The 15,029-nt window shown below is 35.1% G+C and overlaps 1 protein-coding gene across 1 annotated transcript in view; it reads right to left on the bottom strand.

The window, feature by feature from the left end:
• The window catches only part of DYNC2H1 (dynein cytoplasmic 2 heavy chain 1), a 298,686-nt gene that overhangs the window by 237,187 nt on the left and 46,470 nt on the right, over nucleotides 1–15,029 (bottom strand). Inside the window, exons 21-29 of the mRNA XM_030887685.2 lie at nucleotides 13,385–13,534; nucleotides 12,278–12,483; nucleotides 10,715–10,870; nucleotides 10,516–10,630; nucleotides 9,857–10,027; nucleotides 7,556–7,938; nucleotides 5,926–6,058; nucleotides 5,711–5,828; nucleotides 168–280 (exon numbers count right to left, since the gene is read on the bottom strand). Coding sequence (XP_030743545.1) covers nucleotides 168–280; nucleotides 5,711–5,828; nucleotides 5,926–6,058; nucleotides 7,556–7,938; nucleotides 9,857–10,027; nucleotides 10,516–10,630; nucleotides 10,715–10,870; nucleotides 12,278–12,483; nucleotides 13,385–13,534 — 1,545 coding nt within the window. The remainder of the gene's footprint in view (nucleotides 1–167; nucleotides 281–5,710; nucleotides 5,829–5,925; nucleotides 6,059–7,555; nucleotides 7,939–9,856; nucleotides 10,028–10,515; nucleotides 10,631–10,714; nucleotides 10,871–12,277; nucleotides 12,484–13,384; nucleotides 13,535–15,029) is intronic.

Raw genomic sequence — 15,029 nt, 5'->3', positions numbered from 1 at the left:
ATAATTTTTTTTTAAAAATGTCTGACCGTATGGCCTCAGAATGTTTTAAGTCCAAATGGCCCTTGACAGTAAAGAGTGGTTCCTCATCCTTTCTCTAAATTGACTAAATTATTCTTGATACAAGGTTCATAAAAATTTATTTTCATACTTGAAAAATAATTGTTTACCTCCACATTATTTGACAGGAGAACTTTATTTTTAAAAGGTACAACTTCTCCCTCTAAAGATTTCATTGCAATTATATGTTTTGATTCCTCATCAAAGCAGACACTGCTAATACCTGCAATATAGAAATAATAATTTAAATAGAATGGAATTAAAAATACAATTAACATACTATATATTACTTAATAAATAATGATAACATATATCACATCACATATACAGTGTCCCTAGTATTTCAATGTTGTCTTCAGGAAAATGTTAACTTTTTGATGGATAATCTTCTCATTGATTTAAAATATTTTATGCAGATACCTAGTAACATGACAAATTCACGGAGGATTGTAACTTACTCACATATTTTTCTTTATTCATTCATTTTCACCATTTTCCACAAAGAATTTCTGAGAATAAACTTCACTAATGAGTACCAATCAGTAAGAATTGTCTTCTCATAAAATGTTACCTCTTTTAAAATGATTCGGTTATTTCTTATAAAGTTTAGCATAAAATTGCCAATATGACCCAGCAATTCCACTGTTAGATATACACCACAAAGAATTTTGAGGCACTCAGACGAAGAGCCAAGAACAACAAAAAATAAAACACTATTGCCTTCCAGTCAATTCCAATTCAGTAACCCTACTGCTCAGAGAAGAACTGCCCCATGGCTTTTCCAAGGCTACACGAGCATATCTTTACAGAAGCAGACGGTTACATCTTCCTCCCTCACAGTAGCTGATGGGCTCAAAATACTGAATTTTCCTTTAGAAGCCAAGCAGGTAACAACTACGTCATCAGAGCTCAAGCAAACACATACATTAATACTCCTAAAAATGTTATTCCTAGTAACAAAAAACTGAAAACAATCCAAAAGACCATTAACAACAAACAAACAAGCAGTAGCATATTCAAGCAATAGGAAGGAATAAAATACAGCTCTAAGTTACTTCAAAAATATTGTTCTCATCTACAGAAGCCAACATTTGAATACATATTAATATGCACTTACATGAAGTTTTAAAAAAGGCAAAAACTACTCTAATGTGATATTAATGAGATCCGTGCAGGGCAGAGCTGGGAGGAGTAGAGGATAGCTGCAAAGAGACAGACGGGACATTTGGGGCTGATGGCAATGTACACGACTTGAGTGAAGTGCTAGTTCCATGTACATCAAACCAGATACTTAAAATGTGGTGACTTTTACCGTATTTATCTTATATAAATAGTTCCTTTAAAATAGTAAGAAATGTCTTACGTTTGGTAGTAGAAATAGTTATCGTTACAGGTATCTTTTAGGTATAAGACAAAAAGAGGAACAGAGAGAGCAGAAAAGATTCCCTGGTCCTAACATTTACATGTCCTTTAGTTGGAGGTGGCGGGTGCCACGGAGTCAATTCTGGTAGCACAACAGACAGAGATGCCTGGGCCGCACCATTCTCACAATTGTTCCTGGGCTTCAGCACACGGCTGCAGCCACTGTGCAAGAAGATATGAACATCTTCTTAAGGACAGGAATTTCTCTCCTTCGCTGGCCCTCTACTTTACCAAATATGATGTCCTTCCCCAGAGACTGGCCTCTCCTGACAATATGTCCAGAATCATCCTTGCCTTCAAGATGATCCCTCGCCTTACTTCTTCCAAGGCAGATTTGTTTGTTCTGTTTTGTTTGTTCACCTGCACTACAATTCAAATGCATCAATTCTTCTTCAATCTTCCTTATTCAATGTCCAACTTTCACATGCATATGAGGCAACTAGAAGCACTATGGTTTGGGTCAGGTGCAACTTAATTTCCAAGTAACATCCTTCCTTTTCAATATTCTAAAGGGGTTTTGTGCAGCAGATTTATCTAATGCAAACATCTTTTGATATCTTCCCTGCTGCTTCCATGAACATTGATTGTAGATCCCAGGAAGACAACTTCAACCCTTTGTCCATTTATCATAATGTTACCTATTGGCCCAGTTGTGAGGATTCTGGTCTTCTTTACATTAAGTTGTCATCCATACTGAAGGCTGCAATCCTTGATTTTCACCAAGTACTTCGAGTCTTCTTGCTTTCAGTAAGCAAGATTGTGACATAGCTCAAGTTTTTAATAAGCCTTCCTCCATTCCATTCTTCATCATATTCTCCAGCTTCTCTGATGATCTGCTCAGCAGATAAATTGAAAAGGAACAGTGAGAGGGCACAACCCTGACACACACCTTTCTGAATTTTAAATCACGTATTATTCTGCTCTTTTGTTCACACAACTGGCTCTTGATCCATGGACAGGTTCTGTTTGAGCACAATGAAGTGTTCTGGAATTCCCATTCTTCTCAACATTATCCATCATCTTTGTGATCCACACAGTTGAATGCTGTAGCATAGTCAATAAAACACAAGTAAACATCTTACTGCTGTTCTGTGTTTTCAGCCAAGATCAAGCTAACATTAGCAATGATATCTCTTGTTCCATGTCCTTTTCTGAATCTCCCGAGCCCCTGGTAGCTCCTTATCAATGTAATGCTGCAACAGTTGTTGCATGATCTTAAGCAAAATTTACTTGCATGTGGTATCAAAGATACTGTTCTATAAGTTGAGCGTTCTGTTGGGCCACGTTTTTCTGGAATGGGTATAAATATGGATCTCTTCCAGTCAAGTAGCTGTCTCCCAAATTTCCTGGCATAGACAAGTGAATACTTCCAAGGCTTCATCTGCTTGTTGAAACATTTCAATTGGTATTCCATTAATTCCTGGAGACTTATTTTTGGCTAATTCATTCAGTGCAGCTTGAACTTCTCTCAGCAACATTGGTTCTTGCTCATATGCTACCTCCTGAAATGGAATGTCAACTAGTTATTTTTGTTACAGTGGCTTTGCCTATTCTCTCCATCTTCTTTTGATGCTTCCTGCATCATTCAATATTTTGCCCATAGAACCTTTCAAGATTGTAATGTGAGAATTGAATCTTTCTTGAGCTCTTTTAGTTTCTTCTTTTGGTTTTCTCTCATTCTTTGTACATTTCATTATAGTTGACTTTTGTCTTCTCAAGCTACCCTTTGAAATGTTCTCTCCAGCTCTTTGGCTTCATCATTTCTTCCATTGGCTTTAGTTACTCTACAATTAAAAGCAAAGATCAGAGTCTCTTCTGACATGCCCTTTGATCTGTTCTTCCTTTCCTGTCTTTTTAACGACCTTTCGCTTTCTCCATGAATGATGGTCTTGAGGTACTCCCACAGCTCCTCAGGTCTTCTGCCGTCAGTGGTCAATGCATCAAATCTGCTCCTGAGAAGTTATTAAATTTTGATGGGACAGACTCAGGTCGTATTTTGGCTCTCATGAATTTGTTGTAAGTTTTTCAGCTTCCACTTAAACTGACATATGAGCAATTGATGGTCTGTTCCACAATCAGTCCCTAGCCTGGTTTGAGCTGCTGATAATCGAGCTCCCCAGTACCTCTCCCCACAAATGTAGTCAATTTAATATATGTGTATTCCATCTGGGAAGTCCATATGAAAAAGGTATTTGCTATAAACAAGTCATTAGTTTAGCAAAATTTTATCATGTGATCTCCAGCTTCATTTCAATCAAGTCCATATTTTCCAATTACTGTTCCTTTTTGTTTCCGACTTTTGCATTTCAATTGCCAATTATCAATGCATCTTGATTACATGTTTGATCAATTTCTAACTGAAGTCATTGGTAGAATTCTTAAGTTTCTTCATCACTATCTTTTGTGGTTGGTGCATAAATTTGAAGAATAGTTGTATTGTTTAGATTTACCTGAAAGTGGATAGATACAATCATATCACAGAAAGCACTATACTTCAGGATTGATGTTGTATTGTCCTTTCTGACAATGAATGTCATGCTATTCTTCTTGATTGTGTTATGCTGGCGTAGTAAATCAGATGATTTTCTGATTCAAAATGCCCATTACCAGTCCACTTCAGCTACCTAATGCCTAGGATAATGCTCTTTATGGGGTTCCATTTCATTTTTGATGACTTCCAATTTTCCTAGATTCATACTTCACCCATTCCAAGTTCTGATCAGTAGCAGATTTTTGCAACTTTTTCTCCCTCCCTGAGTAGTGTCCCAACAGCAAATGACGATCCCGAAGCCTTTACTCCCACAGACTCAACTCCATTCACGTCACCTTGTTGACTGCCCTCCTAGAAATGAGCTCCTTCTCATACACATTTCAACGCTCTCCAACACTGTCTCTGACAATATTCTTCTTCCATTCATTAGGCCTTCAGTATTTGATAATGTTTCAAAGGTGTTATACAAAAGGTGTTCAGCAGCCCCTTCCTCTGAAAGAGGGAGTCGAGGCCTTCGTGTCTGTTCTTAAGTCTAGAAGCTCTGCTGAAACCTGTTCACTTTGGGTGACCCTGCTACCATTTGAAATACCCGTGACATCACTTCCTGCATCAGAGCAACACACAAGACACCACAATACCACAAACTGACAGATATGTCATTTTGTAATATATAAAAACTTGAACATATTACCTTACTCAAAATATAGACTTATAGGAAACCCCAGGAAGTAATTATTGCTAACTTAAGGGAAATTTGGTTTCAGACAGGTAGATTAAAAACCAACTAATAGATAGTGGAGACAGGCCTTGAATGTAAGCCCTCTAATTCCAAGAGCTTTTTCAGTAGCCACCAGTCCAAATAACAGCTTCCGATGTTAGTACCCCAAGATGTCAAATAAAGAGGTTGGAAATGTTTTTGTAAAGGACCAGAGATTATAGCCCTATAAGTCAGACATCCTATGTGGTAACTACTTGACTTTGTGCTTATACCACAAAAACAGCTATGGACAATACATGAGTGTGTCCCAAAATCACTTTAAAAAGGAATGAGCCACATTTGCTCAGCCCTGATTTGAAATGAAAATGATAAAATTATTTTCCCACCTTCAAGTTCACTAGAAAAAATATACTTTTAAGCAAACAAATAATCTATTTTGAGAAAATAACTATCATTATTACTTTTGTAACAAGACTAACCCATTTGCCATCAATAACCAATTAAAGTGACTCAAAAACTCACTGAAACATGCAATACAAATTACACTTTTTCCTTCATTTATTTGTATAGCTTATCTGTATACAGATGGCTCCCAATTCTACAATCTTCACTCACTTCTCTCTATGTCAATAATTGCCTATGTTGTATCGCCATTTGGATGTCTTCCAGGAGACCTTACCTTCAATATATAAAAGGGAAGGGGTCATATTCTCCTTCACCTCCAGATCTCTGCATAACAGCCCTCTGCTTCTCCACTCTTCTTCTAGCTAAGGACTACCTAGTCTTCATCCCTCATGTCACTTTCTCCAAAATAGCTCAAGATTCAGCCAATGTCTGCATAGAGATACCATATATTTATGTTCATCATAGAAAGTATCACATGGTATTGCATTTGTCACCTCCACAAGACTGTAAATTCCTTGAAGGTAGCATCTGTATTTTATTCAGTATTTTATCCTGTTCTTAATATTATGACTGACATATGATTAAACCTCAATAAATATCTGTTGAATAAAACCTACCAGCAAACAACTTCTTAAGGTGAGATTGGATCACTGATGGGTTAGTAGATTGTCCCAGTATTTCTAACAAATCATCATCACCAATAAAATAAAATCTTGGGAATGCTGACCGTTTTTCCTAATAGACAGAAAAATAAAAAGAATAGCCTTAATGTTTCAAATAAGGATATGAAATACTTCACAATTTATTATATAAAGATTGAAATACAACATGCCTCCAAAAATTCATTTAGTGATTTCTGGCATCGTTGAAGCTGATCAAGTATAGTTAGTAAAGAATTCCTGATTCCTGCATGACTAGTTAACGTTGTTACTCTATTGTCTCTCTTAATGTCAGTCATTATTGATCTGTAGAAGAAAAAAAATTACATTCACACTTGTTATGACAATTTTTTGGCTGAAAGAAAAAAAGAGAGTAAGAATGAAGGTTTTTTGGACTGTGTCAACCAAACTACTTAAGGTAACACGATTATAATACCAATGCAATATTGGATTCTAAAAAGTGTTAAATATTAATAGTATTTAATTGCCATTTGTAATGTATTAGCCATACTGCCATCTTCTTATTTCATTCATTCATTAAAGAAATATTTATTAAACTCTACCTCAGGGAGCTAGTGGCCTGATAACAAAGAAAAGACATTAAATAATTTCTCCCTAAAATACTTAATAAAATTACAGTAAATTCTAAGAATGAAAAACTAAGTATTTTGAATGTGGCTAATAAGGTAACTCTTAACCTAAGACTCCCTTGAATTGGTAATTTAAACTGAAAAACAAGTGGGGGAAAAATATTTTTTGAGTTGGAAGGAAAGAATTATTGGAAAAGATACAGGGACAGAACCTGGTATGTTTGAGAAACTAAATCAATAATACAAGAAAAAGCTAGATATATGGACAAGATGCAGATCAGGCAAGGTCCTATACTGAAGTGATTTATCATTACCCTTAGAGCAAATAGAAACGATGGTAAAGTTATGTACAGAATAAAAATGTGATGAAAATTGCATTTTTACATGATTACTCTGGTTATAGTATGGAACATTTACTAGAGAGGATGAGAGAAGGTCAAGAGATTATTAGTAATTTAAATAAGTACTAACTTATATTAGAATAGAACATATAGAGATATAAAAGGTTTTTGAGTCAAGATAAAGAAGCAGGTTAGAATCAACAAATTTTGGCAACTTGAATTTAAAAGAGGTGAGAGAGGAAAATGTCCAAGATACCCATTTTATTTCTTTCAATGGTACAACTTATTGAGTTAAGAATCAATAAAGTAAAAAGATTTGTAAAAAGAGACTAGGGGGTCCTGGATTGATTCCACAGGTTAACTGAGGATGTTTAGTCCATTTAGAGCTGACAAAAGAAACATGGGCTGCACATATACATTCAGGAGACCTCGGTAAAATAAGAGACTTGATGCTGAGTGTGAGGTAGCGATCCCTTACAGAGGAGACAGAGTAAGAAGAGAATCTATGTGACAATCTGGAGAATGCATACATACAAAGACGCAGAGGGCTGCGTCTATAAACTAGAAGGAACCAGAGACAAGTAGAAAACTGGAGAACCAAAAAACTAGGAAAGTGACTTTCTAATAAAAAATTTTAAAAACAGAAAAAAATGCTCTATTCCAATAAATAGTAGCTACCGATGATGTAAAACAAGGAATTTAAATATAAGCAAATGACCTAATGGGAGATATTTGCTTCTTAGAAAGGCCCGATAGAGAAAGCAGTTGTACACAAACAGGATACGACAAATGTAAAGCAGTATTAAGTCCCTCAAAATATGAATGAATAAAAAACTGTCATAAGTGTCCGTGTCTTTTATAGTTTCACTGACCGAAAATCTTCATCAACTCGGTTGAAGCGTGTCTGTTCTTTTGGCAATGCTCCACGGCCAAAAATGGGTTCCAAATACACCCACTTTCTTTGAATTTGGTTTAAATTCTGCAAATACTCATCTAATTCTGCAAGTTTCCTCTCCCAAATTGACACTTTATCTTCAAATCCTTTGTAATAAGGAGAGTCCTTTAAGGATTGCAGAAGGCATCTATTATCTCCAACCTGATTTACTATGTCTTTCCAGTCTTTGATCAGCTTCATGGTGCGACTTTGGCTGTCTTCATAATCGGTCAATGTAAACACCGCTCCAACTCCCCAGAGGTCAAGTTCACGTAACGCTTCTCGGATTGTGACTTCACCTTGGGCCCGACTATTTAAATCCTGTTTAGCACAAATTATACATATTACTTAAACACTGGCATATACATAAATTATAATAGTACTTTATTTTATAAGTAACTGTTTTTACCTGGCTTTCTACCATAAAGAAAAAGATATTAAGAAGATATATTTTACATATAATCCAAGAGAACTATTGACTAGTATTTCCCACTGTAAAAAGCATACACAAAGTTATTCTTTGTTGCTTCTGTAAAAAGAAAAGAAAAGCAGACTCAAAAGCATCGGTCATAAAACACAAAACTAATCTGGTTTGTTTAAAGCTTTAGATGACGAAAGGGCAGCAGAGCTTTTACTGTAAAGTCTGGCACATCAAAACTGACAAACAATCATTATAGGAGTTATCTCCTATAGCAGCAATGCTTTATAATATTTTGTTTGACAACAAAATCATTGGTATACATAAAGATTATTGACCAGCATGAAGATCTACATTTTTTAGATATGAAGTAACATAATATAATAATGACAGTCCTTATATTTTATATTAGGTGGCCAGAAAACTCATCCTAGGAAATATGCCATTTACGATGGAATTGTGACAAGTTCTACTTTCACCGGAGATTTTCTCTCCACCAGGTGAGGAAATTGGTTCTTGTTTAACCCCACCACCCTCCAGTCAGTTTCAACTCACAGCAGCCTTACAGGACAGAAGTAAACTGCACCACAGGGGTCTGGTTACTCCCTGCACATACGGGGCTAAATCTAAAGGTACTAAGATACAAAGTTCATAAATGCATGGAGTTAATCTAGAAAATTCTATGTTTAAACATGCATTGGCTATTAGTGGGTGGCTATAGAAAAATTAGAGTGCCTTAATAAAAAAATTGAATTAAAACAGTGGCTTCCCAGGAGAGCTACATTCAGTTTACCCAAAGAAAACAATTCAGGTTAGGGTGACTGTTTTGTTTTTGTTTCTGGTTTTGTTTTGCTTTTATTCCCAAGCAATAATCTTGGGAGTTTCCCAAAAGATAATCAGAAGGGTTTATTAGGAAGAAATTTTAAGATAATTGAAAACCACATTGGTGGAAAAAAAGTCATGGAAATTGCAACAAGGAACTTTCATTTCCATACAGTACACCTTTTTATTTCTAAAGCTTAAAAAATACATATTTAAAGGGTACACAGTTTGAGTCCCTTAAGAGATCAAAACTGCCATTTTGATGTGGTATAAATCAAAGATTGCAGAATTCCTCAGGTGAGGGTTACAGAGATGGAAACACTGCCTTCAAGATTGTACAAACCTAGATAGGCAAGACAAGAAATAATAGCTTCAAATTTTGAAATTTTAGTTTAATAAAGGTTTCTATGTTTTTGAAGCAATACAAACCATAGAAACCTCACCCTTGTGTATTGCTAACCTTAAATTTATAACATACGAGGTAATTTTAGAAGTATCTTATATACAATGTTTTGCTTTTGTTTAATGATAGCTGATTCACTACTTAAAGGAAGATATTACTTTTTCATACTTTCCCTTTTCTTAAAAGGAGCATCTTCTTTCATTGTTTCTATATTTCTGTACACCCAAACCTCACTGTAATCCAGTTGATTCCAACTCATAGCAACCTGGGGTGAAGTTTCTGAGGTTGTAGGTCTCTACAGAAGCAGATGGATGACCTGGTCTCTCTCCCACGGGGCGGCTGTAGGGTTTGAACCACTGACCTCGCACTTAATAGTTAACACTTCCCAACAGTGCTGCCAGAGCTCTCAGCAAATGCAGATGTACTCCTACTAAGACTACACCATGAAAGGACACCGTCCCTATTCTAATGGAAGAAGAAAACCTAATTTACTGTTTTATGAGATATATAAATAATGAAATATGGAACATAACTATACTAACCAAAAGGGATAGAGATATATATATATAATATGTATTTTAAAACTATATACCTACTTTAAGGTCTGAAGCTTTGGCTACAATTTTATCTGCTACTCTTAGCAAATCTCCAAACAGCAATTTCTCTAGACTAGTTCCCCTTGGAAGGCCAAGGAGGCGGAAAAGGTCAAGCCAGTGATCTGGAGAAAGATGCTCCCCTCTGACATACTTCAAGATAGGAAGTGCAGTCTGTTAAAAAAGAAGAAGAAAAGTATATACACACACACATATTTATAAATCTGCAGATGCTAATTATTATTTCATTAACTATAGAACTATTTCATTTTCTGTTTAACAACCTGGAAACCATATTGTTCATCAGAATTGTACAATTATTTTATTTATTTATAGATACATGCAGATTTTCCTTTGTAGTTTAATGTCTTAAAACAGGACATAAAGTATTTCTTTTTCATCATTCTAGAATATGGCCCATGTGGCTTCAGGTTTATAATCATGCTGGCTTATGACTTCAACCACAAATTTCTTAGTTTTAATTTTTTTTCATATTTAAAATGAAAATGAAACAGTTTCTATGGTTTCTATTTCCCATTTTTTCATGTAAGGTATAATATTGATTGAAAAATATTTAAACTAAAGTTATAGCCCAATTGGTAAATAAAAAGATGAATAAAGGTTGAGATAATTTTTAATTACCAGAATAAATACAATCTTACGTTATATTTGTCAATTTCTGATTGTAATTTCACAGTCATTACTGAATGTTCCTCAACCTTCCTCAATCGGTCATGCCAATCCATCAAAAATTCCTCAAATAGATATGTCTTAGTCCTATAAAACATCAGAGGTAAATTTTACAACTAGCATTCCAAAAATTAATCCTGAGTTATAATAATCTAAATATTGTTTAATCACCGGAAAGTAATCCAATCTTCATTAGCCATATCTTGAAATCCTTGGTAAAATTCTTCGTAAAGGGCCCAAATCTGTGCACAGCTCTCAATATCTTTAGAAACAGTATATGCCAGGGAGAAGTTGGGCTCTCCTAATCCAAAGTGATGGCAATCATCACTGGATAAACAAAAATTGAAATTTCATTAATTGTGTTTATTTAATGGTATAGGTGGACTGTGGGGGACTATATCTACTTTACATGACAATTTAACTCCTTAGGTCTGGTCTATACTAATTCATTCATGTTTTTTCCCCAAAAGGCTCAAAATTGACTGGATAGTATATAAATACATAGATATATATACATATGAGAATATGAGTGGGGCTACAATACATCTGTGGTAAAATTCCCTTCCCTTTGCATTCCATTTGTCCATGAAGTTTCTGAAGCCATTACCTATATATAAATACATACACGTGTCTATGTATTTATATATATATATATATATATATATATATATACACACACACACACACACACACACACATACAATAGGTACATGTCAAAATATCTGTGTGCACATACATGCACACACACGGATACTATATATACTTTACATATTTTGGTGGTGGTTGGCATGGAATCAAAGCTGACTCATGGCAACTCCACATGTGGGGACTGCTCCATACTTGGAAGTAGATCAGTAGGCCTGGGTTCTGAGACAATTGTGAATTGGTACCAACTATTAACCTTTTGGTTAGTAGTCAAATTCTTAACCATTTGTAACATCCTGAATGCATAACAGATATTCTGGGTTTTGTAAATGTATTAATCTGGTAAACAGAAAAGGCTAAATTTTAAAGTGTAAAATAGCTCTCATTGAGTAAGTTAAATGGCATTTAATAAATACAGTACTAAACCTCCACCTACAAAACCTAAAATGTTCACATTTATTACCTTTTAGTACAAGATAAACTGATGATACATTTTTTTATTTGAAATATATTTTGATTACATATTCATTTTATCGGGATCCCTGGTAATGGTTATGCATTGGGCTGCTAACACAGGTTGACAGTTCAAAACCACCAGCTGCTCCAAGGGAGAAAGACGAGGCTTTCTACTCCCATAAACAGTGACAGTCTCAGAAACTCACAGGGCAGACCCACCCTGTCTTATAGGGCTGACATCAGTTTGAATTGACTTGATGGCTGAGTTGGTTTTATTCATTTTATCACTAAGCTAATTTTTACTCCAAAGCTCTGAAAGTACATGGTTCATTAACTTTATATAAGCCATCTTAAAATAAGATGAGATGATAAAAAGCAAGTATCTAATTGCCCTTACTTAACCTTTTATTAAATTTAATTTTCTACTTTACTCTAAACCTGATAATTTCCCTTTCTTAATATCTTTATATAATTCATGCACAACTCATAAGAAAGTAGTGTGTACAAAAAAAGCTATTTTTAAGAACCACTGAAGTTTCAGAGTTAAGATAGTTTTAAAAAGTTTATTTGATAAGTATATAAATAATCTTTTTTTCAAAATGAGTATTCTCAGTTTTAAAGAAAAAAACATACACAAGCTTCTTTCTTACGACTTCAAGCTCATCAAACTCAATTTTCTTCTCTTTGATCGACTCTGCACTTCTGTCAAGAGTATTTTTCTGTCCTGTTTCAATAACATCATCACCAGGCTTTAGTTGATCCCAACGAGCTTTAAATTTGTCCAGTTCTTGATAGTAGACGTGAAGACGTGATTTTACATTTCCTTTCATCACTTCAATCTATAGGCCAATATAGTTTTAAAATGTTTAAGTAAGATAAAATCTCATTTTTCACTTTCACATTTTATAACTAATATTTTCTACCCAAAACTGAAAATATATTAATGCCAGTGTTTCAAAAAGTATTGATTCTAAATGTTGTCAATTCAAAGATACAATATAGACCTTAAATTTATAACAGTTAGCCCTCAAACATCATCATTAAATTTTTTTAAATCATTCACGTGGAGTGTTATCAAAACTTTAAAAAGTAGTGATGTGATTTTTAAAAACTTTTTAATTGATTAACTGCTAGTTTTTCCAGCTAAATATACACAATTGCATAAATGAGAAGGGCACTTCCTGGTCTCTCATGTAACCAGCAGGTTATACAAGTAAACCGTGGTCACTAGTAGTTTACGCCCTTCAAAGGTGGAACGGTGATCATGGTCCCTCTCTTCCTTCTCTCTACTAGTGGCAAGTAAATATGGCAGTAACCCACTGTGGGCAATGCATTAGGGATGGGTGGTACGGACGCAAGGAAGCTGACCACTAACAAAATTGCATCAGCTTGAAATCTAACTTCTTAGAAACTCCTTGATACTAATATTATTTTGCATCTCTACTACTTCATCCTAATCAATTTAGTAATTAAAGACAGAATACAAGCTTCAGAAATCAACCGAAGCTATGAAATCCATTAATACTGTTTACATTTCAAAGAGACTACTTTCTTCTTGCTCTGGTAGGAAGTGAAAAAAAACCATTGGAAATAATCAGTGGTACAAGAGTACTGAGGCTGGTCAGTTTCATCAGCAACATAACTTTTTTTCTAAATTACAGCTATACTGGAATAAAGCAGAAGACATTAAGGAAAACTACTATGTTTCTAATTTTTTAAAAATCATTAGAAGATTCTTACCTGATCTTTAATCATAAGTTGGTGACTTTCCATCATCAACTCAAATTTATCCCACTTAGCTTTCAGATTGCTAATTGTTTCTAAACCTCCACCTGCCACAGTTCGTAAAAGTCTGTTTTTATCCTCAGCTTCTTGAAATAGGGGCAAAATCTATGGGTTTAAAATATAGCACATGTGAAAAACATTTTTTATAAGATGTCCTAAGGTTTCATTTTTATTTCACAGCTTGCTTTTTTGAAGTGAAAAATTTTCTTTTAAACAATTTGTTAAATTCCTACAGGGAAAGTTTAGAATGCACATGCATTATTATATATAAGCTTAGCTCACCAGAGATTAAAACGATAAGAAGGAATCATATGAGATTATTAGTAAAATTATGATTTTATAAAGATAATATCATAGGTGTTCAAAATAATGTTCCTTTTATAACTCTTCATTTGAAAATGCTAAAAAGATTCCTAAAAGATTTACCATGAGACACTCTAACAGTATAGATTAACTAAACTGTCTTACAGAGAAGGGAATGTCCAATTCTATGGCTTTAAGTATCATGGATATAAAAATGACTTCCAAGTTTATATCTCTACTCTTTAACTTGTATTTTAAATTGCATGTTCCTTACCTCATGCCCAACTTCTACCTGACAGCTCAACCCCTACTATTCCAAAATCCGAAAACATCCCTTCCCTAGTCACCATCCCCCCTCAGTAAAGGGTACCATTACCGTCCCAGCATCTGTACCAAAACAACTAGGACACATCTCTCTCTTTTTTCCTAGCATCCTCCACTTAATGTAAGGGAAGCTTTCCTTAGTTCTAACTCTAATGTGCACAATCTATGTCCCCATGGCCTTAGTTTCCCTCGTCTCTCATCTGCACACTGCTATTCGGTCTTCCTCCAAGAGAAGAAATAATGCATTTGAATTAGGAGGTTGGCAAAGACTACTGAATATATCATTGACTGGCAGAAGAACAAGTAAATCTGTACTGGAAAACAACTAGCCAGAATACTCCTTAGAAGTGAAGATGGTGAGACTTCATCACATGTTATCATGTCACTGTTAATGGAGATCAGCAAAAAAGAGGAAGATTCTCAATGAAATGGAGTGATTGCAATATTGGGCTGAAACAGAAATGATAGCACAATGGTGCAGGATAAGCACTGTTTCCTTCCGTTGCATCTAGAGTAACAGAGTTAAGACCCACCTGATGGCAACTAAAACCAACAGTAGTCTGTTCTCCAGAGTGGTCAGTCAACGCTGCGCTACGTGAACCACAGTGCATCACTTCTCTGCGTAAAACCCTCCACATACTTGCCACTGTACTTAAAATCCAAATTTCTTATGACTGTTTAAAAAGCCCTCATATCTGGCCTTTGTCTACCTTTCCAATTTTACCTATCATTTTTTTCCTTGATAATTTAACCACTGCCCTTCTATCTGATCCTTCAACATATCAAGGCATTAAGGCCCTAACTATTTGTGCTTAAAGGAGCTGTCTCCAAATCTTAGAATGGTTACCTTCTATTACATGCCATCTCTCTGAGGTCTCCCGTGACCACTTAATGTCCACCAGTTGCGCATTTTTACACGTCTCCTTCCTTCTACTTCCATGCTTGCTCATGTGTGCACTCTCTCACACTCTCA

Source organism: Echinops telfairi, unplaced genomic scaffold (genome assembly GCF_000313985.2).
Source record: "Echinops telfairi isolate 266 unplaced genomic scaffold, ASM31398v2 ScPeMD7_7421;HRSCAF=8459, whole genome shotgun sequence".
Taxonomy (NCBI): Eukaryota; Metazoa; Chordata; class Mammalia; order Afrosoricida; family Tenrecidae; genus Echinops; species Echinops telfairi.
This window is presented reverse-complemented; position numbering and strand designations above follow the sequence as displayed.